The sequence below is a fragment of the Lontra canadensis genome, unplaced genomic scaffold (assembly GCF_010015895.1).
Source record: "Lontra canadensis isolate GAN:19392208 unplaced genomic scaffold, GSC_riverotter_1.0 scaffold34, whole genome shotgun sequence".
Classification (NCBI taxonomy): domain Eukaryota; kingdom Metazoa; phylum Chordata; class Mammalia; order Carnivora; family Mustelidae; genus Lontra; species Lontra canadensis.
Window position 1 is genome coordinate 10,971,091 of NW_022631028.1, and position 26,540 is coordinate 10,997,630.

At 37.4% G+C, this 26,540-nt stretch overlaps 1 protein-coding gene across 1 annotated transcript in view; it reads right to left on the bottom strand.

Moving 5' to 3' along the window:
- Positions 1 to 26,540, bottom strand: part of CNTN3 (contactin 3) — a 337,742-nt gene that overhangs the window by 26,964 nt on the left and 284,238 nt on the right. Inside the window, exons 14-19 of the mRNA XM_032867417.1 lie at positions 11,013 to 11,130; positions 10,012 to 10,170; positions 9,763 to 9,912; positions 8,227 to 8,297; positions 7,003 to 7,237; positions 4,647 to 4,762 (exon numbers count right to left, since the gene is read on the bottom strand). Of these exons, the coding sequence (XP_032723308.1) occupies positions 4,647 to 4,762; positions 7,003 to 7,237; positions 8,227 to 8,297; positions 9,763 to 9,912; positions 10,012 to 10,170; positions 11,013 to 11,130 (849 nt within the window). The remainder of the gene's footprint in view (positions 1 to 4,646; positions 4,763 to 7,002; positions 7,238 to 8,226; positions 8,298 to 9,762; positions 9,913 to 10,011; positions 10,171 to 11,012; positions 11,131 to 26,540) is intronic.

The following is a 26,540-nucleotide window of genomic DNA, read 5'->3' on the forward strand; positions in this document are numbered from 1 at the left end:
TTTCTTCACTGCTTTTTCCAATTTTTCCTTCCAAAGAGATATTATCCCAGTGACCAATGCTCAAAACAGAGAAAAGCCCAAGTCTCTTCCAGCCGTTTTGACAGTAGCTGCTTTATCTCATTTTATTCTCCAATGATGCAGTGTGTTATTTACTATTATCATCTTTATTTTAACTGAGCTTTGGAGAGCTTTAATAACTTGCTCAAGGCCACAGCAGCAAGATAGTGGAGTCAAAATTGCATTTATTCAATCAACACATATTTTTTTGCATGCCTCCTGTGTGCCAGATAGGACTCCTGGCACTTGGCGTACATCACTGAATAAACAAGCAGATTTCCCAGTCCCTGGTGGAGCTCATCCTCTATCCTAGTGGAGTTGGATGCAAGTCTGTCTAATTCTAAGACGGTGTGGACTTAATAAGATCCTATGCTGGCTCTCTTTGGATTCTTTGGTTTTCTCTTTCATGACATAAACAAAAGAGGTATAACTCAGCTTTCTTATAGAATATTCTTATCAGCTTACATTTATGTATTGCAAAATTAACATCTATCTGTCCCCATGCTGCCAAAAAATTGCCAGCAACTGCTACCTTGGCTGTGGTGCTTTGAAAACCACAAAGTCCATTTACGTATATTCTCTTGTTTCTCTTAACTATTTCACAAACTACAACCGGCTCTCGAATTATGATCCTGTCTTGTGGTTTGTAAAGGGCAAGGTTATTAACGGGGATGTGCATCTCCGTCCATTGTCTGAGGCATGCAAAATGTGTTTGTTTATTTTCCTTAAGTTAATTTGATTTACCACCGAGTTTCATATCCTGCTCAGCTAATGAGAAATTCAACCTCAGTCACTGCTGGGGCGCCCATTCCCAAAACCTTGCCAAGAAAACTTAATATTACATTGATTTGATCCCTTTAGTTCCCGGACCATGCTTGGAGAATGGGAAATCATTGATCATTGCTGAAAGTGGGAAATAGATCTGTTCCCTCCTGTGGTCTTACCACCAACATGGAGACTGCCAGGTAGAAAGATATGGGCCTCCCAAGATTTTGTAAGCATCAGATCTTTGTTTCCACCAAGGTCACCTGAAATTTCACTTCTATTTTTTTCTCAGTGGCATTTGCTTTCTTCTTACCCTCCAGGACACATGGAACTAACTCCTTAAGGGCTTGAGTTTTGCAAACAAACCTAGGGAGAAAAGGCTCTTGCAGGCAACCCCTCTTGACAACTATCATAAACTCTCTTGAGGCAAAGAAGGTTAGAGTGGAAAAATTGCCTGAGGATATTTACTGGGGAGAATTCTATAAATTAATATTTCAGCAATTCTTTTGAGATAGGGCTTGCACTTAGGAATTGTTTACTATTATGAGCCGTAGATGGCAAGAAGCACATAAGTGTCTAATACTATTCAGTACTCCCTAAATCCTAATAAGGTTAGGCCAATTACTGCCCAATTCTGCAGGTGTGGAAAACGAGGCTCACAAAGTTGATGCGACTTTTCCAGCACAACCAGTAAAGTGGCAGTCAAGATGCCATGCACTTTTGAGCTCAGAACTGCTTCCCTTTCCATCTCCCTCCATCCCACTTACCTTTCCCCCACAATTCCATTTCTCTGATCACTGGGCAGAAAGTAGGGGTTGCTTCTTACATTCACTGTCATGGAATTAAAGGAACTTTCCAACTAAATGTTCTTGGCTTCCTTTCAGATGCTGGTCAAGGCAGTTTGTGGTGTTTGTGTGGTGTTTTACTTCTTTAAGTCTGGGCAGTTCTGTCCCTGGTCAAGTTTCTGTGTTTCCTGTATTGAAGGTGTGGGAAGACATTTCCCTATGGATACCTACTAAAAATCTACATTGACAAGACCCAGTTCTAGATGTTTGGGTTCAGTGAGTCCAGGGAGGGCTCTGGGGGTTCATCTTTAGCAACAATTCAGGTAATTCTGGTGAAGGCTGTCCACCATGCCATCGTGGAGCACCGCTGTTCTAGCCTATCTTTTCTCTGCTTTATCACTGATATTTATTCAAGTCAATGTTTGGTTACCAGGAACAAAAACTCTCTCAATTCAATTGAAAAGGAGGGCAAGGTGACATTATGAAAAAGAATACAGCGAGTCTACTTGAGAACTGGACAATTATCGAAGAGCTATTCTGTTTTGCTTGCTGTCCCTACAGCTCCATGGGTCCTTGTCTCCTCCATTCATTGGAGTTGCAGCAGAGTCTATCTGCTTCATCTCACCTGCGACAAGCTTTGTCCCACTTGCCCATGGCCTTAACTTGAGAAGCCTGAACCGAGTCCTAAATTCCACATATCACTGCATTACACTCAGTAATTACAATCTCTATATTGCTTAGTTCAACATATCAAACAAGAATCTGACTAGGTCCGCCTGATTGTCCATGGATCATGTGGCCACCCCGGTGTCATAGTTGGAGGTTATGTGGGCAAGTGGAGGGGTATATGGTCCTGTGTTGCATATATGCTTGTGTGAGCCTGCCCCTGAATCAGGAGTGACAAGCATGAGGGAGGGTCCTTAAAAAGATGGCTGTGGGTGGGGATGAAATCAGAACTATGATTCTTACAATATCACTGTCAGAGAAGTCTTAAGACTTTACTTTTGGAGTGCCTGGGTGGCTCAGTGGGTTAAAAGCCAGACTCTTGATTTGGGCTTGGGTGATGATCTCAGGGTCCTGTGGGGCTCTGTGTTCAGCAGGAGCTGCTAGAGATTCTCTCTTCCTCTCCCTCTGCACCTTCCCCTGCTTGCATCCTCTCTCTCTATAGGGAATAAATACATAAATCTTAAAAAAAAAAAAAAAAGAAAAAGGACTTAGTTTTTATCTTGCCAGTTCTCAGCTCAACTCCTTCCAGCTCTAACAGCTCCCTACTAAACCTGGGGCCGAGTCAGAACAGTTCTTCTCAATATTCAAAGCCATATGTGACCTGGCTCTCCTGTGTCTATCTGCAGTCATCCCTCCTATAGGAACCTTCTTCAGCAGGTGGGTCACCACTCCCTCTAGTCCTCCAACATGCCATGCTTAATCTGGAATTTTCCATCTTCTCTCTTTGCTTATTTTCCTTTAAAGTCCCATTAAACCTATGACAGCTTTCAAGACTACTCATTACTCTTGATCATCCAAATACTTCCTCTGCTACCTATTCTGATGGTCATTACATTTGGTCTTGTGCCACGCTGTTTCAGATCTCTCATCTTACTTCTCCAAACAGAGTTCGTTAAAGGCAAGAATTAGGTTACAGACTGAAGGCAAGAATTAAGTTATAGACAGTTATCTTCTGGAGAGCCTAACAGAGAATCGTACAATGTAACAAGGCCACCAAGAAGGTAAGACAAAGAAAGAGCTGGACGAAAATGATTTCCTATTGGCATAAATATCTTTTGAACTTAAATATTATAGTTCAATATCACTCTTATTTTTTAGTCAATCCATCTAAAAGATTTGGCTCATCTGATATTTGATTTCCTTACATATTCTTTTTTTAAATTGAAGATTTATTATTTTTCAGAGAGAGAGAGATTGAGAGAGACAAAGGGGAGGGGCAGATGAAGAGGGAAAAAGAGAATCTCAAGCAGACTCCATGCCAAAAATGGAGCCCGACTTGTGGCTTGATCCCATCACCCTAAGAACACGACCCAAGCCGAAACCAAGAGTCCGATGCACAACTGATTGTGCCACCCAGCCCACTGGGTGGCTTAACTTCCAAGGAATGGAAAGCTCCACTGTTTTTTCTTTCTATCCCAAGTTATTTTCATTCAGCTTATTAAGTTAAACTCAATAACCACTAATAATTACATGGGACAACGTGCTAGTAGAATTTCAACAGAAGTCAGACTTTAAATGTCGTTGTTAAAAAGAATTTTAAATGGAAGGAGACAAGGTACCATGGCAACATACATATACAGTCTACTAGTTTTATTTTTTATTTTTTTTAATTGAATTTTATTTTTTTTCAGTGTTCCAAAATTCATTGTTTATGCACCACACCCAGTGCTCCATGCAATACGTGCCCTCCATTATACCCACCACCAGGCTCACACAACCTCCGCTCCCCCTCCCCTCCAAAACCCTCAGTTTGTTTCTCAGAGTCCACAGTTTCTCATGGTTTGTGTTGGAGAGGATGTGGAGAAAGGGAAACCCTCTAAACTGTTGGTGGGAATGCAAGTTGGTACAGCCACTTTGGAAAACAGTGTGGAGATTCCTTAAGAAATTAAAAATAGAGCTACCCTATGACCCTGCAATTGCACTACTGGGCATTTACCCCCAAAATACAGAGGTAGTGAAAAAAAGGGACATCTGTACCCCAATGTTCATAGCAGCAATAGCCACAGTCTCCGAACTGTGGAAAGAGCTAAGATGCCCTTCAGCAGACAAATGGATAAAGAAGATGTGGTCCATATACACAATGGAGTATTATGTCTCCATCAGAAAGGATGAATACCCAACTTTTTCATCAACATGGACGGGACTGGAGGAGATTATGCTGAGTGAAATAAGTCAAACAGAGAGAGTCAAGTATCATATGGTTTCATTTACTTGTGGAGCATAAGGAATAACACAGAGGACATGGGGAGACGGAGAGGAGAAGTGAGTGGGCGGAAATTGGAGGGGCAGTCTATTAGTTTTAAAAGAAATTACCTCATAGCCAAGCAAATGTCCATTGCTTAACTTCCAAGGAATGGTATTCCATGAGACTTCAATTTCTGAGGAAGATAGGCTATTTGCAGATACTTGAGACGGAGCTATTGTAGGCTCTGTTTGGCAACAGAAAGTGAAATACAATTATTATTTTGGTAGTTAATTTAAAAATCTATTGAAGGTCTTATTTTTGAAAAGGCGCTTTAACATACTCAAAAATCCAATAAAACACTTTATCAAAACATTTGAAAACATAAACCATGTCTTGATCTGTTTCCGCACTTTGGGAGTAGATAGACTTTTCCTTGCTAAACAGCAGCAGAAAACTCCTCTTTCCTCTGTTGCACTTTTTTCTTGGTATCTTTTCTTCCCTTCTTTCCCTATGTTCTCTCCACCAGCTCCTTATTTCTTTCCCCTCCATCCCACAGCTCTTGCTTGGACATTTCAATGCACACAAATGCTGCCTGTTTGTTTGTTTAATTTTGTCTTGCCAAACAAAGTCATGCTCTACAGAGTTCATTTATTCAATAAGCATTTAGTTAGTGCCTTCTGTATCCAAGGCCCACAAGAGGGGCACACTTAAATGAGATACAGCAACTTCCAGACATTTACTCTTTTGAAGGAGTAGACAGACATGCACAGAACTTATTACACAACAAATATCCCTCTGTAATAAACAACTCTTAGCTTGAGGGGCTCATAGTCATTCTCTTGTCTCACAGCACAGATCTGAGCAGGGACTTCCCCTCTTCCAATATCCATTTCTGTGTTAAATCATCCTTCTTCTGGGCTGTGCTGATTGATAGTGAGGCAGAATCTTGGTCCAAGGAAGGGCCTATTAGATTTTCTGTCCTGATAATTCGAAACTTGGTTTGGACAGATGAGGAGTACTTGAGGCCAGTCAATCCAGTCCTGGCACCCTAGAGAGCTAGAGGGTTTCTGAGGCCCCACAGCTTTTCTTATTAATGATCTTTATGAGGTATGCTGTTCAAATCTTCTTTTGATTCAGTAAGTCATAGTATCCAACAAATCCTTCACTTTTTCATAGAAAAGTCAAATCTCTATCTGATGTTTGGAACAGAAAGACCTTTATTCAACTCATCAGTGGTGGCAAGAATAATAACAGGAGGACGAAAGTGCAAGGGGGGAGGGAGAGGGTAACAGGCTCTGGTTGTCCCTCCGTCCAACCTCCAGCCCTCCCAGTCCAGAATGCACAGGGTAGGCAGTGCTTGAAAACTCCCTGGTTAACTACCATCCTTCCTCAGACTGCTGCCCTTACAAGGAAAATCCTTGGCTAGTCTTGGAAACGGGGTCTGGTTATGAATATAAAGGCTCTTATTTTTTGTGAAGGTTTTAATACTACTTGTTTGTTTTTCTCTCAGAACTCCAAAAGAGAGGATAAGAATAGGTGGTATTAAAAAACTGAGTCTTCTTATTATTTTAGACATGACAACTGTGGACCACCTCCTGCAATTTACTGCATGGTCTTGGGGTAGAGAAGACACTGCAAAGTCACCTTTCATGAGTTCAGAATGGTTCAGAGCAAAGGCTCTTGATTAAAATACTTGTTTGGTAAGTCTGTATGGAGTATGGCTAGTTTATTCATTTCCTTCATTAAAATTCCATTTTCTTATGTATACATGGGCTATAATGATAGTACCCACATGTAATTCCTCCTTAGAAAATCCAAATTAGGTAAAGTCTGGCAATGGTAAGCATCAATACATGCTAGCTCTTATCATTCTTATTAAGTAGAACCCCATGTGATAGCCAATATTCAGCTGCTTTTTTCCTATAAAATGGCAATTTCATATGATTCTCCTAATAATCATATTTTCTAAGGAGATACCATAGTTAGGGCAAATTTAAGAAAAGACAGAGAGATAGCATGGCTCCAGAGTGGAGTATGTATGAATCTACACTAGCTGGAACCAGTGTATCACATCTTTAAGCCTGTACACTGCACACCTCTCCATGTCATACTTTAGGCCTCCCTCTCCATTCTGCTAACATCCCATTCTCAGGTCATAGGAAACACCATAAGAATTGAGACTGGAGCACTTAGAAGAGAGTATCCTAATCTTATCCCCCAAAGAAGAAGGCTGTGGAAAGCTGCGTTGTGCCCTGTTTCACAAGCTGGAGCTCAAAATGTACTCATCATCCACAGATTTTAACCAAGAGTTACATCCTCTGACTAGCTACTGAGCCTCGTACTTCAAGTCGGCCTGGTTAGTGTTTATTACCTGGACTGTGAATCTAACTGTGGCTTCAGTCATTATTCTTTGGAAGAAATTTATCTGAAGTCACAAAGCATTTACTAGATTTACTGATAACACAAACCATACAGTCTCCATACCTTCTTCGGCAGAGAACACGGTTGTCACCGGGCTAAATGGTCCTTCACCTTTGTTATTATAAACACCAACTTTAACTTCATACAGTGAAAATGGCATGATGCTTTCATTCCTAAAGACATATCTTGGGGTATCAGGAGATGTGACCACTGTCTGGATCCAGTTAGTAACTCCAAGAGGGCGGAAGGCAACAACATAACCAAAACCTTCACCATTCTGTAGTTCCTCGGGGACTGGCTACAAAGGAAAGACATATTAAATTCACCCTTACACATGAGGGCCAGGCAAAATTAAATGAGTTCTAATCCTTAGTCTTTTGCAAAACCCATCAAATAATAATTGACATTGTATTAAGAGGTTCTGTAAAAAAAGGAGAAAAACGTCAGTGGCACAGTCAGGTGCTTTAAAGAGACATACGCTACGTTTTCATAGCCATCCAGATAACTAGTTGGAATTTTCTAAAGTTATTCAGATTTTTTTAAGCACCCTGTAGCTCCAATGTGAGTTCTGTATCATAAGATATACTTTCAGTTGAATATACCTCATCACTTGAGTCAAATAAAAATCATCTAATCCAGAATGTTGACTTTATGGAAAAAAATTACCTATTGATATGATGATTAAGTACAAAGGACTAAAACTACAAAAAAAAAAGAAAGTAAAAATAACGTATTAAGGTCAAAGCTGTATTTAGATCATGTCAACAATTCCTACTGACACTCCTTCATGATCTCTTAACTTTCTATTTTTCCATCAACATCTTCAAATAACACAGCCGATTCTCATGATTTCTGACTTTAAACGTGCTAATTACATTTTTTCCTAATTACAATATAAAGCAAGAGCTGAGAGCATGGCCAGGAAGCAAGCACCTGCTGGAATCAGTGGGTGAACATCATCAGTGGGGTTACAGCTGCGTGGAAAGCCGTGAGGACAGCTTGAGAGCAAACAGCCAGGACTTGACTCTCAACCCCATGTTTACCAGCTAAATGACCCTGGGCAAATTATTTAATATTCTCTATGCCTTAGTGTTTTCATCTATAAAATGTTGCAAGAGTGAAATGAAAAAAAAAAAAAAAAAAAAACACAACAAAAACCAAATCAGTTCTAGAAATAGTGATTAGCATAGGGTGAGCTACTAGTACTATGGCCCACCACCAGCACCACCAGGGGCTGTGATGGGAAGAGCAAACCCCTGAGGGGGAGATTGCTGTCCGGACACTTACATCCCAAGTTATCACCAGCTCAGACCGGCTTCCACCACCTCCACTGACTTCTGAAGGAGGCACTTCCGGAACTGTGTAGGTCAGAGAGACAGAGATAAAACCCTATTTGCATTTGATTCAATGTTGCTTATTTCTAATATTTGAAGTAATTGGATCACTGGCACATTATACATATGGGTGTGTGTGTGTATCTAGATCATGTGAGACATACATGCAATATCCATATATGCATATTTATCTTTGAGGAGATCATCAAATAATTTATATTTGTATGAAACTTTCATAGCTCCGCAACACCTCAAACATTAAGAAAAAAATGACTCAGGATAGAGGTCAATACAACAAGGGAAAGTGATTCCCTGGGGATGATGGGAAATGAACCCAGCATGAACATTTCCCTTGTGACTCTTTCACATTACAGATATAATTGCTGTATCAATACTGACTTTGCTTAAAAAAAAAAAAAGACCTAGACTCAAATCCTCAAATCTTGTTATGAGGTATTGTTTATACACCTCACGTGGGTATCAAATTCCCTGTTTACACTGAGAACTTTATGCTTAGTAATTTCTATGACACAACTAGAACAGAAGTTCCTGAAGGTGTGTCTTTGTTCAGAGTGGTAGCCACAATATCAAGAAAGTGCTGATCACACAGTAGATACTCCATAAGTATGTGTTGTATGAATAAACAAATGGACTGCAAAGATTGGTGTGGTTCTCCTATTTCTCACAATTCCTGCCATAAATATCACATGCATTGTCCTGAGTGAAAAAACATCATTAAAATTACTGGAACATGTTTCCTGACTTCTATTTTGGCTCAGTTCCTAAAGTGACATACTAGCTATACTTCAAACATCATTTTAATCAACATTAATTAATATTACAGATTCTGAAAAGGAAAGTCTATAGAACCTCTCAGAGGCCTCAGGAATCTGATACTACAAACACATCCTAAGTTTCAATTTCAATGTTAGGGTATTTTTAGAGTTATAAAAATAGGCTTAAAGTTAATACTAATAGTCACCCAAAACATAACATTTTAACAATGATTCTCTCTTAATCTAATAGTTGAGGGGTCAAAATATTCCTGATAATCAGTCACTTGAGCTCATTCATGGAGCTTGGTGGTAAAATGAGATTTCCTAGCAGCAGAACTCCCAAATGTCATTATCCTACCAATTTGTCAATGCTTGTTATAAATGAAAACAGCATTTCCCCTGTTAACAGGGTGACTATGTCAGATAGTAATTATAACCTTAAGTGACAAAAATATATTCACTCAACATGCACTAATGAACGCTGATGATGGACTGAACTTTTGGAAATGTCACATTACATCAGAATCACTTACAAGAGTGTCTTCTGACAAATGCCATATGGCCAGTTCTGCTATTAGGTAGGTCAGATAATTGCAACAATGGATTATTGAGGTTAATCCCCTGCTGGCCTGGAGGCCAAGTTCGAGAGAAATGGAAATACACACCCAGGGAAACCTAGTAACCTATTTTACTCAGAAAACAAAAACACTAACCTGCCTCTTCAGTTCTTACTTTTTCTGAGGGTAAACTGGGTTCTCCACCTCCGATTTTGTTACTGGCTACAACCCGAAATTCGTATTCCACCCATGGATTTAACTCGACGACTGTAGCGGTGTGTGTTTTCCCATCAATAACCTCAGGCACTGAAAAGGAATATGTCAGAGAAGTGACATTCTGCAGGTTTTAGCACTGGTTTAAAACCCATTTATAGGTACCAACGGCATTTGACTCTTTCCCTTTACCTGTTGTGGCAGTTTGCCAACCCACGGAGAAAGGTGTCCTCGCCTGAACAGAATAGGATATAACTGGGCTATGGTTATCTGTACCTTCTTTCCAAGAGAGTTGGGCTGTGGTATCTGTAATTTCATCCACCTTCACATTTTCTGGTGGCCCAGGTGAACCTAAGAAAGGCAAAAATGCAAAAGTGGGCAGCAATTCCATAATATCATCTTCTACCCAAGTGAAGAATGCCACATGATCAATATAATACCGACAACGGATACTAATTTCAAAAGTACTTAGCGCAAAAGGGTATTTCCCTAGCAATACAACTACTGCATTTTCTTTTGGACATTTCTGTTGTTAGATATTCAATCTGGACGGGAGTCAGTAATATCAAAATCATAGTATTCTAGGGTTGCAAATGATGCCCACGTTTTGAGGATTTCTGCACCCTTCCAAATACAACATCATTTACTTTTGGCATGATGTCTTTTCCTTTAATCTACCGGTGCACCTCTGTAGTTACCAGTTTGCTTTCCAGAGCTGTTTTAGTCTATCACGCACTCTGGTCATTTTCAGCCCAGTAGCAAATCAGTACCTTGGACAGTAACTCAGATTGGCAAATTCCATCAGGCATTCTGGATGATCTGGGGTTTTTGGAAGTTGTCATATACACATTATCACTATTCTCTTTCATATTAAACACTACTGCTGCATTAATGACATGCTCAAAAACACATCAGCTTGGTAACACCTGTGAAATGCTGATTACAGTGAGAGCTATTCGCAGGGCAGAGCTGAGATATTTATTTCGTTGAATTAGCACCCATCCTTATCATAACAGTCTCTGGTCTATTTGGGGGGAGGGAATCAAATCAATAATACAACTCACATGTTCATATGCAGTCTCATGGTTTTTCCTCCAGTAAGGAATGATCAGTTAAGATATGAGATTTAAAAAAAAAAATTAAACGAAACAAAACAAAACAACAACAAAAACCACTGAGGCATTAATGTCTACCTCTTACTATGAGGTCGGCGGCAGATGAAACACTGTCCACCCCCGTCTGCACCATACACACATATTTTCCACTGTGTTTCAGCTGAATGTTTCTGATCATTAAATCACCAGATGAACTCTGTTGGAAAAAAACAGGTAATGAACACACTGTCATTTTGAAAATGGGAAGAATTCTTGAAGGCTGTAGCCAACAACACCATTGGGATAAAACCCATATTTAGAGAGAAGACCAAGGAGGTTCAAGACTGCTATAATGGAATGTATGGAAATAAAAGCAAGTTAAAAACCATACGTGGCTGCACACATAGATTCCTGTAGCTAAATAAACGACAAGATTTCCCCTGAGCATTTATGGCTTCAAAAGTAAATAAGGGCAGAGATTATGGTCTCAGAGTCTATTTACTTCCACTAGGGTGACACTTCTTTTTATATCCACTGCTCAGCACCAGCTCAACTCTTTTCTTTGGTTCCAACCTCTATGCAATTATCTGCCTGAGAAGAGGAGGGAAGCATTTAGGTATCTGGTGAGAGATAAATACAGCAGGACAAGAGGATTACCATGGTTGAAACATTTTTCTGATCACATTGGTGCTTAAAAAGCCTAACGCTATTTAATTTGTTCAATACAGAATTTAGGAGTAGTCAGTATGAACCCCTCAATAAGAAGAAATTACAACACTTTAAACCCTAAAAATAACAGCTGTCCATAAAGACATTTGCTGGCATCATCTAGCACCAATTAATGGAGCAAATGTATTTCTAAAAGCTCAACTTCAAATGGTCTGCATTTTAAAAGAATATAAAATCATGTTCATAAAATTACTTACTGTAGGCCAGTTCCACGCATTAGTAAAAATATGAATGAAAATAAAATGATTTGGAAAGCAAAGCTCTTTGAAAATGATCACCAACCGAAACATCTCTAAACTGGTACACAGAGGAAGCAATGGTGTTTCTCTTGTTAATTAAAAGGATAGGAGTACTCTTGGGTTTTCCTAGTATTTTTTTTGAAAGATGGATTCCATTCTCCAGCTTTTAGGCAATTTCCTAAGATCTCCTACAGGGCAATTCTTTAAATATTATTTCCTAGGCTTTGGATTTTGAATGGGCTATGCATTCTCTGTTGGTCAGGTTGTGTGGCTTTTGCCTGATGTCTTGGGTACTGGGAGAAAGCAGACGTGAGGTGATTGATGGCTGTAATTAAGTGATAATCCAAAAACTGTTAAGTTTGCACATTTTACTTTCATCAAGTTGAACTTTTTTCTTTCCCTCCCTCTCTTTTCTCCTCAGGGTTATTTAGAAATTTATCCCCAGGACAAAACCTTCAATGCTTGCTGACCTTTAGAAACTCTTCCAGTTTTATGAGCTCCATATACTCACAGGAGGTTGATTATCATTTCTATAGAAATCTCTTCTTTTCAGGGAGGTAAGAACTGTTACTATTAAATTCCATCAAGCCATTGGGAGAGTTATTATTCTTCCCTATGTTTATTTGCTTATTTTGAAAGCAGTTCGGTAAAAGAAAATTGGAACTGGACCTTCCTTATGTCCTTAGACACATAAATACATCTAAAAGGCACAATGGCTGGTTATATTTGTTGAAACTATAAGGAAGAGACAGATATTGGATGTGTCACTTCTTTTCACTTATGGTATGGGTGGGTGAAGAGAGAAAAAACTTAGCTCATGTCAAAACCAAACCACCTTCCTGAAGAAATGTAGTTAGGCTCACCATCAGGGGAAATATAATTTTTAATTATCTAATTACAATGTAGAGTGGAGAAAGGAAGCAATTAAATAAGACACGTGAACAGTAGGAACCACTGATTTTTTTTTTCAGCACTAACATGAAGATGAATGGATGAATACATAAATGGAAAGTAGAATTTATCAAAATTTAGAAAGGATGCCTCTTTAATTTCTGTCTCATTCAACAGAACATATTTGTATTGTTCTTCAACTGCTTCTTTCTTACCGTATCTATTCTTTTAAAGGATCAATATACAGCCTTAAAGATCCACCTTAACAAAAAAGTTCATCGAGTGCTTGCCATGTTAAGTCCACTCCAGGACAGTGAAGTACCTAATACATGGTCTCTGCCCTCTAGAATGTAAACCCAAGTCAGGGTAACAGATATATACATGTGAAGCAAGTTATTTTTATAAGTTTAGAAAGTTTATTTATGAAGGTTAAATAAATTTGCATGGCACAGACCATTTATAGATAACTTCAGAAGAAATGAGACAATTTCAAGTCCTACTGAGGATGTGGGACAACTGGAAATCATTATGCTAACAGCACTATAGATTAGTAGGACTATTCTGGGCAACTATTTAGAAGTATCCACTAAGGCAGGGCATACGCATAATTTATGACTCAACAATTCCACTCCTAAGTATACACCCTACAGAGATGCATGCATATGCTCAACAAAGACATTTATAAGAATGTAGCAGTGCTACTCAAAATAAAAACAACCTAATCAGAATCACAATGAAGTAGATGAATTAGCAGGACACTCACTTAAGCAAATATTATTAGACCATGAGAATGAATGAGTAATAACTCTAGATCAACGTGGCTGCCTCAACTTCAAAGATAAAAACTGGATAGCAAAGAGCACATTACAGTAATCTATTGTATTACAAGTGTGGATTATGGTTGCCTTTCAAAGGATGACTTCTGAGATGAAGGTCATACTGTTTCCTGATTTTGGTGCTGGATACTTGAGTGTGTTCATTTTGTAAATATTCATGGAGTCATACACTTCTGATCTGTGCATTTTGGGGGTAGAATATAATAGTTCTTAAAATGCAGTTATTATGACATACAGCTATATGTTTAAATGTTCCACATTAAATAGGACCACAGGCTGAAGTGGCCAAATAACATGACTATAATTCTAAAGTCCAAATTCTTTCACAAGAATGAGAGACATTTACTGCTAATAATTTAAGTACCTATACTATTAATTAGACTATCCTATAATTTCTTACCAAGATGCAACTGAAAATTCTCCAACATTAAAGAAGATAAAAAAGGAAAAGACAATTCCCAAGGAAAGTTTCACTTATATCAAACCAGTTCCTGTCCCCATCAATTTTTCATTGTTAATGGTTACAGTATAGCTAATTGCTGATTAACCGTGATAAAGGTAAGAGAAGTGTGTCCAGAAAAACACAAGTAAAATTAGTAAACTATAACTCAATAAAACTGAAAAAAATTGTCAAAATGTGGTAAATCAATAGATTATTTCTCAACATGTTTATCAATAAAATTGCATCCCTTACTTAGATATATTTAGATTCAAATAAAACATTTTTAGGAACACTATTAATTCTTTGGATAACAAATAGCTTGTAGTTTATTGTCTATTAATTAGTTTGTTAGTATTTCTTTGTGTTGTTTTCCTAAACTCTCCTTTCCCCACACCCCTTTCCTCAAATACAGAGGATAGACAAGAACTGGGCAGAGGCAGAGTCAAATCTATTTTTTTTTTTTTTTGACATTTCCCGTCCTTCTTTCCCTTAAAATCTCCCTCTCAAAGCACAACGGTGCAATTTCCACCCTTTCCCTCTTCAATGCTGCTGATCAGAGATTTACTGAGAAATGGAGATTTTAGTAACGGGACAGGCATATTCTGATTGCATACACAGGCATTTAAGAAGCAGGAGACATTTCCCTAAGTTATAAGAATTCCCTAAGTTCCAGAGTAGAGAGCCCAGATATGGACCTGCAACTCTATGGTCAAATAATCTTCGACAAAGCAGGTAAAAACATACAGTGGAAAAAAGACAGTCTTTTCAATAAATGGTGCTGGGAAAATTGGACAGCTATGTGTAGAAGAATTAAACTGGACCATTCTCTCACACCATACACAAAGATAAACTCGAAATGGATAACAGACCTCAATGTGAGGCAGGAATCTATCAAAATCCTAGAGGAGAACATAGGCAGTAACCTCTTCGACATCAGCCACAGCAACCTCTTTCAAGGTATGTCTCCAAAGGCAAAGGAAACAAAAGTGAAAATGAACTTTTGGGACTTCATCAAGATCAAAAGCTTCTGCACAGCAAAGAAAACAGTCAACTCAACAAAGAAGCAACCCATGGAATGGGAGAAGATATTCGCAAATTGACACTACAGAAAAAGGGCTGATACCCAAGATCTATAAAGAACTCCTCAAACTCAACACACACAGAACAAATAATCACGTCAAAAAATGGGCAGAAGACATGAACAGACACTTCTCCAAAGAAGACATACAAATGGCTAACACACACATGAAAAAATGTTCATCATCATTAGCTATCAGGCAGATTCAAATCAAAAACCACATTGAGATACCACCTTACACCAGTTAGAATGGCCAAAATCAACAAGACAGTAAACAACGAGTATTGAAAAGGATGTGGAGAAAGGAGAACCCTCTTCCACTGTTGGTGGGAATGCAAGTTGGTGCAGCCACTTTGGAAAACAGTGTGGGAATTCCTAAGAAATTAAAAATAGAGCTACCCTATAACCCTGCAATTGCACTACTGGGTATTTACCCCAAAGATACAGATGTAGTGAAAAGAAGGGCCATCTATACCCCAAAGTTCATAGCAACAATGGCCACAGTCTCCAAACTGTGGAAAGAGCTAAGATGCCCTTCAATGGACGAATGGCTAAAGAAGATATGGTCCATATATATAATGGAGTATTTTGCCTCCATCAGAAAGGATGAATACCCAACTTTTGTATCAACATGGATGGGACTGGAGGAGATTATGCTGAGTGAAATAAGTCAAGCAGAGAGAGTCAATTATCATATGGTTTCACTTACTTGTAGAGTATAAGGAATAACATGGAGGACATGGTGAGATGGAGAGGAGAAGTGAGTTGGGGGAAATTGGAGGGGGAGAAAAACCATGAGATACTGTGGACTGTGAGAAACAAACTGAGGGTTTTGGAGGGGAGGGTGTGGGGGTTGGGTGAACCTGGTGGTTTGGTATTATGGAGGGCACGTATTGTATGGAGCACGGGGTGTGGTGCATAAACAATGAATTTTGGAACACTGAAAAAAAATCTAAAATTAAATTAAGAAAAAAAAAAAGAATTCCCTAAGTTCCTTTTGAAATGCCCTATCTTTTATTTTTTTAAATAAAAAGATTTCACTTATTTATTTGACAGACAGAGATCACAAGTAGGCTGAGAGGCAGGTAGAGAGAGAGAGAGGCGGAACCAGGCTTCCCGCTGAGCAGAGCGCCCAATGCGGGGCTCGATCCCACGACCCTGGGATCATGACCTGAACTGAAGGCAGAGGCTTTAACCCACTGAGCCACCCAGGCGCCCCGTGAAATGCCCTATCTTTTAAAAATAAGATAATTCATCCAAAACTATCTATGCTTATCCACCTGTACTTTCGATGCTGAGGATACAATGGTGAAAAAAACAACAGTCCATACAGTCATTAATCATATGCGTATAATAAATCAATGTAAGATTATAATATAATAATGCTAGCTCAAAGCACATAGAGGAATCTATGATTTTCTGGAGTTTTGGTGAATTAATAGTTGAGCTGAGATTTGCAACATGAGTACAAGCTATCTAAAAAAAGAGGGTTATAAAAAATGGTTTATACTAGGGCACTTAAACATATACAAAGACCCTAAGGCAGGTGAGAACATAGTCTATTTGGGAGTATGAGGGGAGAGAGGATATCAGGGGTATAGTTAATCCACAAATTGTTGATTTGTCCCCAAAAAACACAAAGTTCACTGTAGATAGTTTCAAGTTCATATTTATACCTTGATGACAATAAAATTTTGAGTTTCTTCTATTTAAAAAAAATTTTAAAGTTTCACTAGATTTACTTGATTATCCAATTATTTGTTCATCTAATGATATAGGTGTCTCCCAGGGAAAAATTCCATTTCCAGAACATGTTACAGGTATAAACAGTAAATGGATGTATAAGCCAAATCATCTTTGAAATAAATGCTAAGAAAATTCAATGTGCATGAAATGAAATAGAAGAGGAGCTTATTAACTTTTTCCCTATATTTTCTCAGATGATGACGCTAATGGAATTTTTTATATAATTTAAAACCTACTCTACCCTGGGCAGGGGGGTAAATGCTAAATAGTACATGATATGATAAACCATGCCAGGTGAAAATAAATAAGTAGATCATTAATAATTATGGGTAGGCTGAAAGTACACTGTGATATCTAACATATGCTAAAAATCAAAGAATAAAATAAACCTTAGAACTCAGGAAACCTCTTGAATGGAGCAAATGTAGCATAAACTTATAAAAAATTATCAGCAAAAACTAATTCCCTAGTAAGCATTCTCAATGTAAATGCTGCTGCTGGACTGCCAAGAAGCATAATTTTTCAGTTTAAGGGGTGAAAAAAAAGCCTTTGATGACTATTTGGAAGGCAAGGTTGAATAGGTGGTCCTCCTCCTTTTTGTCACTTTCCACAGCCTGTTATTGCAATATAAATCATTCAACCCATCACTGGGTTGCCTTCCAAATCCTGACACAGCATGCAAATCATATGCAGGTGCCTTGAAAGCAGTCAAACCTGCTGGTGCCTTCTGGAACCTGGGTGGTGTTTTCCTCTGTGAATGTCCCTGAAGGAATTGCTGGCAGACCTGTATCTCTGATCAACCAAATCAAAACTTGCCCCCCACCAACCCAAAACAGCTGCAGCAAGGTCAATTCCATTGCAAATGTATACTGTTAATACAAGGAAAAGAAATAATTAGAAGCCACTGAAACATGAAAAAAAGGTCCTAATACTAAACAGTCTTAGTTTTGTTGTCTAAGAACTTTATCTGAAACTGTCCAGTACTTGCTTATCCAAACAGGTGAGACTGAAAGGCAGGTAATAGGAGTCTGCTAATATAAAAATTTTCAGTATATTCCTTGATATCAATAAATTGGAGTAATTGCTCCATTACTGGATTGAGAGTCCCAGCCTGTTCCATCGTAACTATTTTTGGAAGAGTGACACACAAAAAAATGATAAAAACTCAGTCAAAGGCACTTTATGCATATTTTAGGTTGTGTCCAATACCCGTTTGCTGTAAAGGAATCAGCTTTTCCATCACAACATCGAGTTCTTATTAATAGCATGGGACATTTCTTTTCTGGGTGGTGGTATGCTGATGGAGTATCTGACTAAGAATCTGTGGCATCAGGATGCCTCATCTTTGTTCTCACAGCAATTTTAACTCAGTTTCAATAGAGTTGTACCTCCACAGTTGTATGTTGCCAATCCCAGTACAAAGACTCTTATTTTTTTTCGTAAAATTATAAACTTTTTTAGACTTACATTTATATGGAAATTGATATGGAAGATGTATGTCTTCATCTTAAATGGGAAACTGTTAACCAAAATAATAGTTACCTGCCAAAGTGAATACAACAAGTGGAAAACAGTGCAAAGAACACTGTCCAAAATAATGTAAATGGACATTAGCTGGACACATTCAAGGTCTCTGAGACTGAGACCTTTGCTCTCTCATTTAAAAGGGGAGATTGGCTACTATTAGAGAACCATTAGTGACAAACTGAATGCCATATTGAAACATTCTCCTTGATTTAACCTATATGATTGAAACAAAATTAAAAATAGAATAGATCTCTCATTCTACCTTATTTAATACTGCCTCTTGGTATGTGGTCTGTGCTTTGCAAAACATGGTGCTATACAGTTCACTACACCCAGCAGTTCTCCATGCTGGCTAGACAATAAATTTACCTGAAGCATCTTAAAAAAAAAAAACAAAAACCAGAAATGCCTAGGTCATATCCCAGAACAATTAAATCAGAATGGACTAGGAAATGTAGACCCTCTACCTGATTCTAATGAGCAGTCAGTGTCAACACTTGTGATACCTCCTGAGATGCTCCATTCTTCATCTTCACTTCTTTTATAAATAATCACATTATTTAGGCTCTAAATAATCACTCACATCTATTCCTAACTCTAAAATTCTGCAACTAGTAAGTGCATGAGAAAATCATTAAGTTAGGCTGTTTACTGATGGGCTCATAAGCTAAGAACAGTAATCCTATACATATTTTACTCACAGAGTACGGGTGAGAAAGCCAGTATTTGAAACAGGTACCGTAGGTCAATCACAAGACACATTTCCTTACAATTAGACTGTCTTGGTATGTTTACCATAATTAAAAAAAAAATAGACACTGAAATAATTCAACATGCTGATACATTTCCCTAGATACATACAGAAACTTAATGTTACTCAACATTCATTACTCTAGGATTTCTCTGGATTTATAGAATAATTCTGACACCGAATGAAAGTATTTTAAGTCATGAGACTACTCTGAATAGCAATTTAACTCGTAGATCAGATCTTTCTCTCTTTTTAAATCCTTATATTATAAGCTTAAAATTTAGTAAGAGACATTTGTCCCTTGTAGAATGAAAGGCTAGTATATAAGAATAAGACTTTCTCATACATAGGAATAAAAAGTCATTTCATGGAAACTTGACTAAGCTGTGCCAAATGTCTTATGTTTGCTTGTAGTTTTAGTTACTATTGCTATGTACCTAAAAGTTAGTGGCTTAAAATAACAATGATCATTTATTCTACTCTGGATTTGGTGATTTAAGCAGAGATCACTGGGGGAAGTTCATCTCTGCTCTGAGTCTCATCAGCCAGGGTGGCCCGCAGGGTACTAGAAAGCCCATTTACATGACTGGTAAGTTGAGGTGGGCTGCTGGCTGGGAATTCAGCCATACCTGTGGGCTGGGGACTTTAGTTCCTCTTGAGGTAGACCTCTCCACAGTGTGCTTGGGCTTCCTCATATTATGGTGGCTGGATTCCAAGAGAAATTGTGCTGATGGAACAAGATAGAAATGCATGCATTTTTACGAGCTAACCTTAGCAATCACATAGCATCACTCCTGCTCTTTTTTACTGCTCAAGGAGTCATAAAGGACTAGGTTTCAAGGTAGGAGACATAGATTTCATCACTCAGTGGGGAGGAGTGTCAAAGTCATTCTGAAAGAAGAGCAAGTTGATAAGGGATGTTGTTACATCTATCTTGGAAACATGGTTGGCTATACTCCTCCAGAAATCTCTGTATGTACAACACTACCTCTTTTTTGGGCAGCTGACCTATATGCACTACATATAAAATGGTTCCTTCATACTTTGTCGTTTCCTTGGGCTTCCATCAGGAGATCTGAGGGAGAGGGAACAGTGAGTTTGGGGTATTTACTCATCAAAATTTATCCTTGTGAGGTTGTTTTGAGCAGCTATATCCAGGACCCAAAATAGGTTAAAAACAACAACAGCAACTACAGCTACAACAGCCCTTGCTTGGACACCCTTCCTTTCATGTCGTTAGCCTCTGCAAGTCAGAAAAAGGACTCCTAAGCAGTCAGAGAGAATAAAATTATGCCATCTCCCAGGAGAAGTGTTCAAAAAGAAATCTCACTGTGTTTATTACAACAGCAGACCAATGTATTCCAACAGTTATCCCAATACTTTAGAAGTGTAGGTTTTCATCTCAAAGTCTTACTGAAGAAGATTAAGAAAAAAGACAAGGTTTAATGTCAAATATGACTATCGCTAGCTATTTTTTCTGGTAAGAGTATGATCTAAAATTTTAGAGTCAGTATAAGAAAAACTAAAAAATAAGAGTGTTTACTGTAATAAAAAAAACACCTAAAATTTCCAATTTTTGTCTAAAAATTTAAACTGTCCCAAAGGAACCATTTATTCTTTACTTTCTTATTTAGGTTCAGATCAATTAAATAGTATAATTAAATATTATGTCCTGCAAAGTAGAATGATTTTCTTTCTGAAATTGAGACATAAAATCTAAGCCAGCATGAACAATTACAATCCAATAATAAAAAGGCAAATAACCCAATTAAAAAATGGACCAGCTACCCTGACTTCTGGTTTTCAGGCTGTGTATAAGGAGCTTAACATCAGTTCGTTTTAAAAGCAAGTAAAAAGTTGAATGAACTGAAAAATCAACACCTCATGTTAGATCTGGTATAGAAATGAGGTCATAGAGAAAATCACTGTCTCCCAAACTGGGAAAAAAACAAAAACAAAAATTAAAAAACAAAAAACAGGTAAATACAGAGAATACTAATTTATGAGCAGAAACTTGCTCAGGAGCCAGTCATGGGGGTAGAGAAACCTGAACTGTAACTGATGAATTGCTGGAGGGTCACTGTGGACAAGCCAGAGAGCTATGGGGAACTCCAGGGAACAATTGTAGTGGATTTCCCACACTTCTGTGAGCTGTTCCTCCATGAGTTCTTCGAGGTCACCACACTGACTACTGGAGAAAAATCCCCCTGTGTTTCTGGCAGGGGAAGGGAACAAGAATCATTCATTAGGTTGAAATAAGCCAAAGCATTTTGTTCTTAACAAAGCTTGCTTTCAGGAAAAACTATTTTACCAAGGCCTACCCGGCTGGAGTTTTTATCAGAGACAAATACTTCTTCTGGGGGAATACCCAAATCCAGCTCCTTCTCGCCTTCAACATGGGGAACAGAAACGGAAAAGTTCAAGCCCTGCGGACATCCCATCAAATGGGGGAGGAGAAGAAGCAGCACAGGTGAAATTCACAGCCCAGGAGAACAACCTCACCAAAAGAATGAGATTTAATCAGGATTATGGAATACTTTCCCTTTCCCCACACCTTATACTGCATTAGTAGCGACCAATTTACTGCCCTTCTTTCCTCCTAGTGCACCATCTGCCTTTCAACAAAAAATGACAAGGCACATCAAAAGGCAAAAAAGAGCAGAAAAGGCACCCAAGTATGGCAGAAATGTTGGAATTATCAGACGAAGAATTTAAAAGAACTACAATTAATATGCTAAGGGATATAATGGAAAAGGAGGCAATATGCATAATAGATGGACAATGAAAACAGAGAAAGGGAAATTCTAAGAAACAACAAAAAGAAATGCTAGAGATCAAAAACACTGACAGAAATTTAAAAAATTAATGAGATCATTAATAGACTAGACATGGCTGAGAACACAATCTGTGAGCTTGAGAATATGACAATCAAATCTTGCAATACTGAAAATAAAAGAGAAAAAGGCTGAGAAAAAATATTCCAGAACTATAGGATAACTACAAAAGTTGTAATATACATTTAATGGGGATAACAGAAGGAGAAAAAAAGAGAAAGAGAAAAGAAGTAATATTTGAAGCATAAATGACTTAGAATTTCCCCAAATTAATGTCAGATACCAAACCACAGATCCGATAAGCTCATAGAAAATCAAGCAGGATAAATGCCATAAAAACTACACACAGGCATATCATATTGAAACCTCAAAAGAAATCAAAGAGAATTTTGAAAGAAGCCCAAGGAAAAAACACTTTACGTATAGAAGAACAAAAATAAGTTATATCCAATGTCTCCTCAGAAATGAAGCAAGCAAGAAAACATATCGAATGAAATATTTACTGTTGAGAGAAAAAACTCATCACTCTAGAATTCAGTACTCTGAAAAGTGAAAGGAGAAATATGTACTTTTCTCAAGCAATAAAAAATATTAAGGAAATTTGTTCCAGTAACCTGCCTTGCAAGATGACAGAGGTCAGGAACTTAGATTTTCATAATGAAAGAAAGAACATCAGAGAATAAATAAGTAAATATAAAGTAAAAACTTTTATTCTGCTTTTTCTTGATAGATCTAACAGTTAACAGTTTGTTCAAAACACTGTTATCAAAGTGAATTTGATTTTTATATATAAATATAGATATATGTCTATATGAAATGAAAGAAAGGATAGAAGGGATAGTAGGAAAGAATTAGTAATATTTTCTTATTATAAGGTACCTGCACTACCAGTGAAACTGTACACAGTTATTTGAAAGTAGAATGCAATTGGTTGCAAATATATATTGCACAGTCTAGGATAGTTACTTAAAAAATAGTATAATTGGATATACTAAGAAGGGAGAGAGAGAGTGGAATCATATAAAATGCTCAATTAAAACAACAAAAGGCAGGGAAAATATGGAAGATTAAAAACAGAAACAAAGAACAAGGGCAACAAAAAGAAAACAGAAGAAATATGATAGATATTAATCCAACTTTATCAATAATCTCCAAAAATGTTCTAAATATACCAAGTAAAAAATGGAGATAGAGTGAATTAAAAACAAGAACCAACGTAATATTGTCTATAAGAAACTCACTTAAATATAATGACACAGGTTGCTGGAGGGTGGGAGGGTAGGGATAGGGTGGCTGGGTTATGGACATTGGGGAGGGTATGGGCTATGGTGAATGCTGTGAAATGTGTAAGCCTGATGATTCACAGACCTGTACCCCTGGGGCAAATAATAAACTATATGTTAATAAAAATAATTAAAATATATATAATGACACATATAGATTAAAATAAGTAGGTGGAAAAAATATGCCATGCTAACACTAATAATAAAAAGACTGGAGCTACCTTCTGACCCTGCAATTGCACTACTGGGTGTTTACTCCAAAGATACAGATGTAGTGAAAAGAAGGGCCATAAGCACCCCATTGTTCATAACAGCAATGGCCACAATCACCAAACTGTGGAAAGAGCCAAGATGCCTTTCTTGGATAAAGAAGATATGGTCCATATATACAACAGAATATTATGCAGTCATCAGAAAGAATAAATACCCAAATTTTGTATCAACATGGATGGAACTGGAGGAGATTATGCTGAGTGAAATAAGTCAACAGAGAAAGTCAATTATCACATGGTTTCACTTACATGTAGAGCATAAGGAATAACATGGAGGACATTAAGAGAAGGAAAGGAAAAGTGAATTGGTGTAAATTGGAGGGAGAGATGAAGCATGGGAGACTGTGAACTCTGAGAAACAACCTGAGGGTTTTAGAGGGGTGGGGGTGGGGGGGATGGGTGATCCTGGTGGTAGGTATTAAGGAGGGCATGTATTGCAGGGAGCACTGAGTGCGGTGCATAGACAATGAATCTTGGAACACTGAAAAAAAAGTGGAAGTAGATATATATATATATATATATACATATATATATATATATATATATATATATATATATATATAAATTTTTTAAAAGGTTTATTTATTTGAGAGAGAGAAGGAGAGAGCATGAGTGGGGGAAGGAGCAGAGGGAAATGTGGAGAGAGAATCCTCAAACAGACTCCCCGCTGAGTGGAGAGTCCAGAATGGGGGTTGATCCCAGGACCCCAAGATCATGACCTAAGCTGAAATCAAGAGTCAGCTGCTTAGCTGAATGACCTGCCTAAGCACCATGGGAGCAGCTATAATAATTTCAAACAGGGTTGACCTTAAAATAACAAAAGTTACCAAAGACAAAGACAGGCATTACCTAAAGATAAAGTGATCAATATTCAAAGACCTAACAACTATTAATGATTATAAACCTAACAACAAGGAACCAGAACACATAAAAGGAAAAAACTGATCAAATTATAAGGAGAAATAGAGGAATATGCTATTATAGCTGAAGAACTTAAAACCCATCTATCAAAATGGACAGATCCAATAAGTATAAATACAGTAAGAACATAGTTGAACTGAACAGCACTATCAATCAACTGGATACAATTGATATCTATAGACTCCTTCATTCAACTACAGCTGATTATACATTCTATTCAAGCTCACATAGAACATTTACCAAGAAAGACCACATTATGGGCCATAAAAAACACCTTAACAAATAGGAAGGGAAAGATATCCTACAATGTCTGCTCTCAGACCACAATGGAATTAAACTAGAAATTGGTAACAAAAAGATAGGTGAAGATAGTTGGAAAATCCCCAAATACTTGATATTAAACAGCATACTTCTGAATAACATGTAGGTCAAAGAAAACATTTCAAGAGAAATTTAGAAATATTTTGAACTAAATATAAATGAAAATATAATTTATCAAAGTTTGTGGGATATAGAGACAGCAATGGCTTTGAGGGAAATTTCCAGCATTAAATGCATATATTAGAAAAGAAAAAAAGATATAAAATCAATAACCTAAATTTCAATCTTAAGAAACTAAAAAAGAGATAATTCAAAAGTGAGTAGATGATACAAGATAATAAGATTAGAAAGCAATGAAATTTGAAACATGAAATCAATAAAGAAAAATCAATGAAACCAGAAACTGATTCTTTGAAAAGATCAATAAAATTATCAACCTCTGGTCACACTAATTAAGAAAAGAAAAAGAAAACACAAATTACCAAATGAAAGAAGAGGTACCACTATGGATTCTATAAACATTAAAGTGTTAGCAAAGGGATACTATGAATTATTCTGTGTCCACCAGTATGATTACCTAGATGAAATGGCCAAATCTCTGTAAGTTACATTCTACCAAAATACATATAAGAACTATGCTATTAAAGAAATTTAATTAATAATTAATTAATAATGCTCCCAAACAGAAAGCAAAAGACCCAGATGGTTTCACTGGCAAATTCTACCAAATGTTTAAGGAAGAAATTATACCAAGTCTCTACAATCTCTTACAAGAGATAAAAACTAAGAGAGCTTGTCCCAACTCATTTCCTGAGGTCAGCATTACCCTAATTAATACTGAAATCAGATGAAGACATTGCAATAAAAGAAAACAACAGGCCAAAATCTCTCATGAACATATACATAAAAAGCTACAACAAAGTATTAGCAAATCAATTCCAATAATGTATAAAAATTTAGAAAATACAACCAAGTGGGGGTTATTCCACTTATGTAGGGTTGGTTCAATATTTGAAAATCATTTAATGTAATCCATTATGTCAATATTCTGATTAAGAAAATCTTTCAAAAAATGTCTATTTCTTTCTTCTGGCCATTTTTAATTGGATTATTCACTTTTTGGGTGTGGAGTTTATAAGATTTTATATATTTTGGAATTTAAGCATTTATTGCATATATCTTTTGCAGATATCTTCTCCCATCCTGTAAGTTGCCTTTTAATTTTGCCGATTTTTTTTCCTTCACTATGCAGAAGCTTTTTATATAGAGAACAAACGATGGTTACCAGAAGGGAGGATGATGGGGGGTTGGTTTATATTTCAAGGAAGGTACCTGTGATGAGAAATGGATGATGCATGGAAGTGCTGAATTATTGTATTGTACACCTGAAACTAATATTACACTGTACGTTAACCAACTGGAATTTAAATAAAAACTTAAAAAAAAAAAAAAGGACCATAACATCAATTTTGCCATACTCAACTGGTGACACAAACCAGCTTTGGTACAGTGGGGGGTGGGGTGGGGGAAAGAAAAATCACATGATCATATCAACAGATGCAGAAAAAGCATTTGATGAACAAGAGAGAGAGAAAAAAAGAATGAAAGAAAGAAAAAGAGAGAGAGAGAAAGGAAGGAAGGAAAGAAAGAAAGAAAAAGAAAGGAAGGAAGGAAGGAAATAAGTTGGGTAGAAACACTGGGAAGAAAGAAAGAAAGAAAGAAAGAAAGAAAGAAAGAAAGAAAGAAAGAAAGAAAGA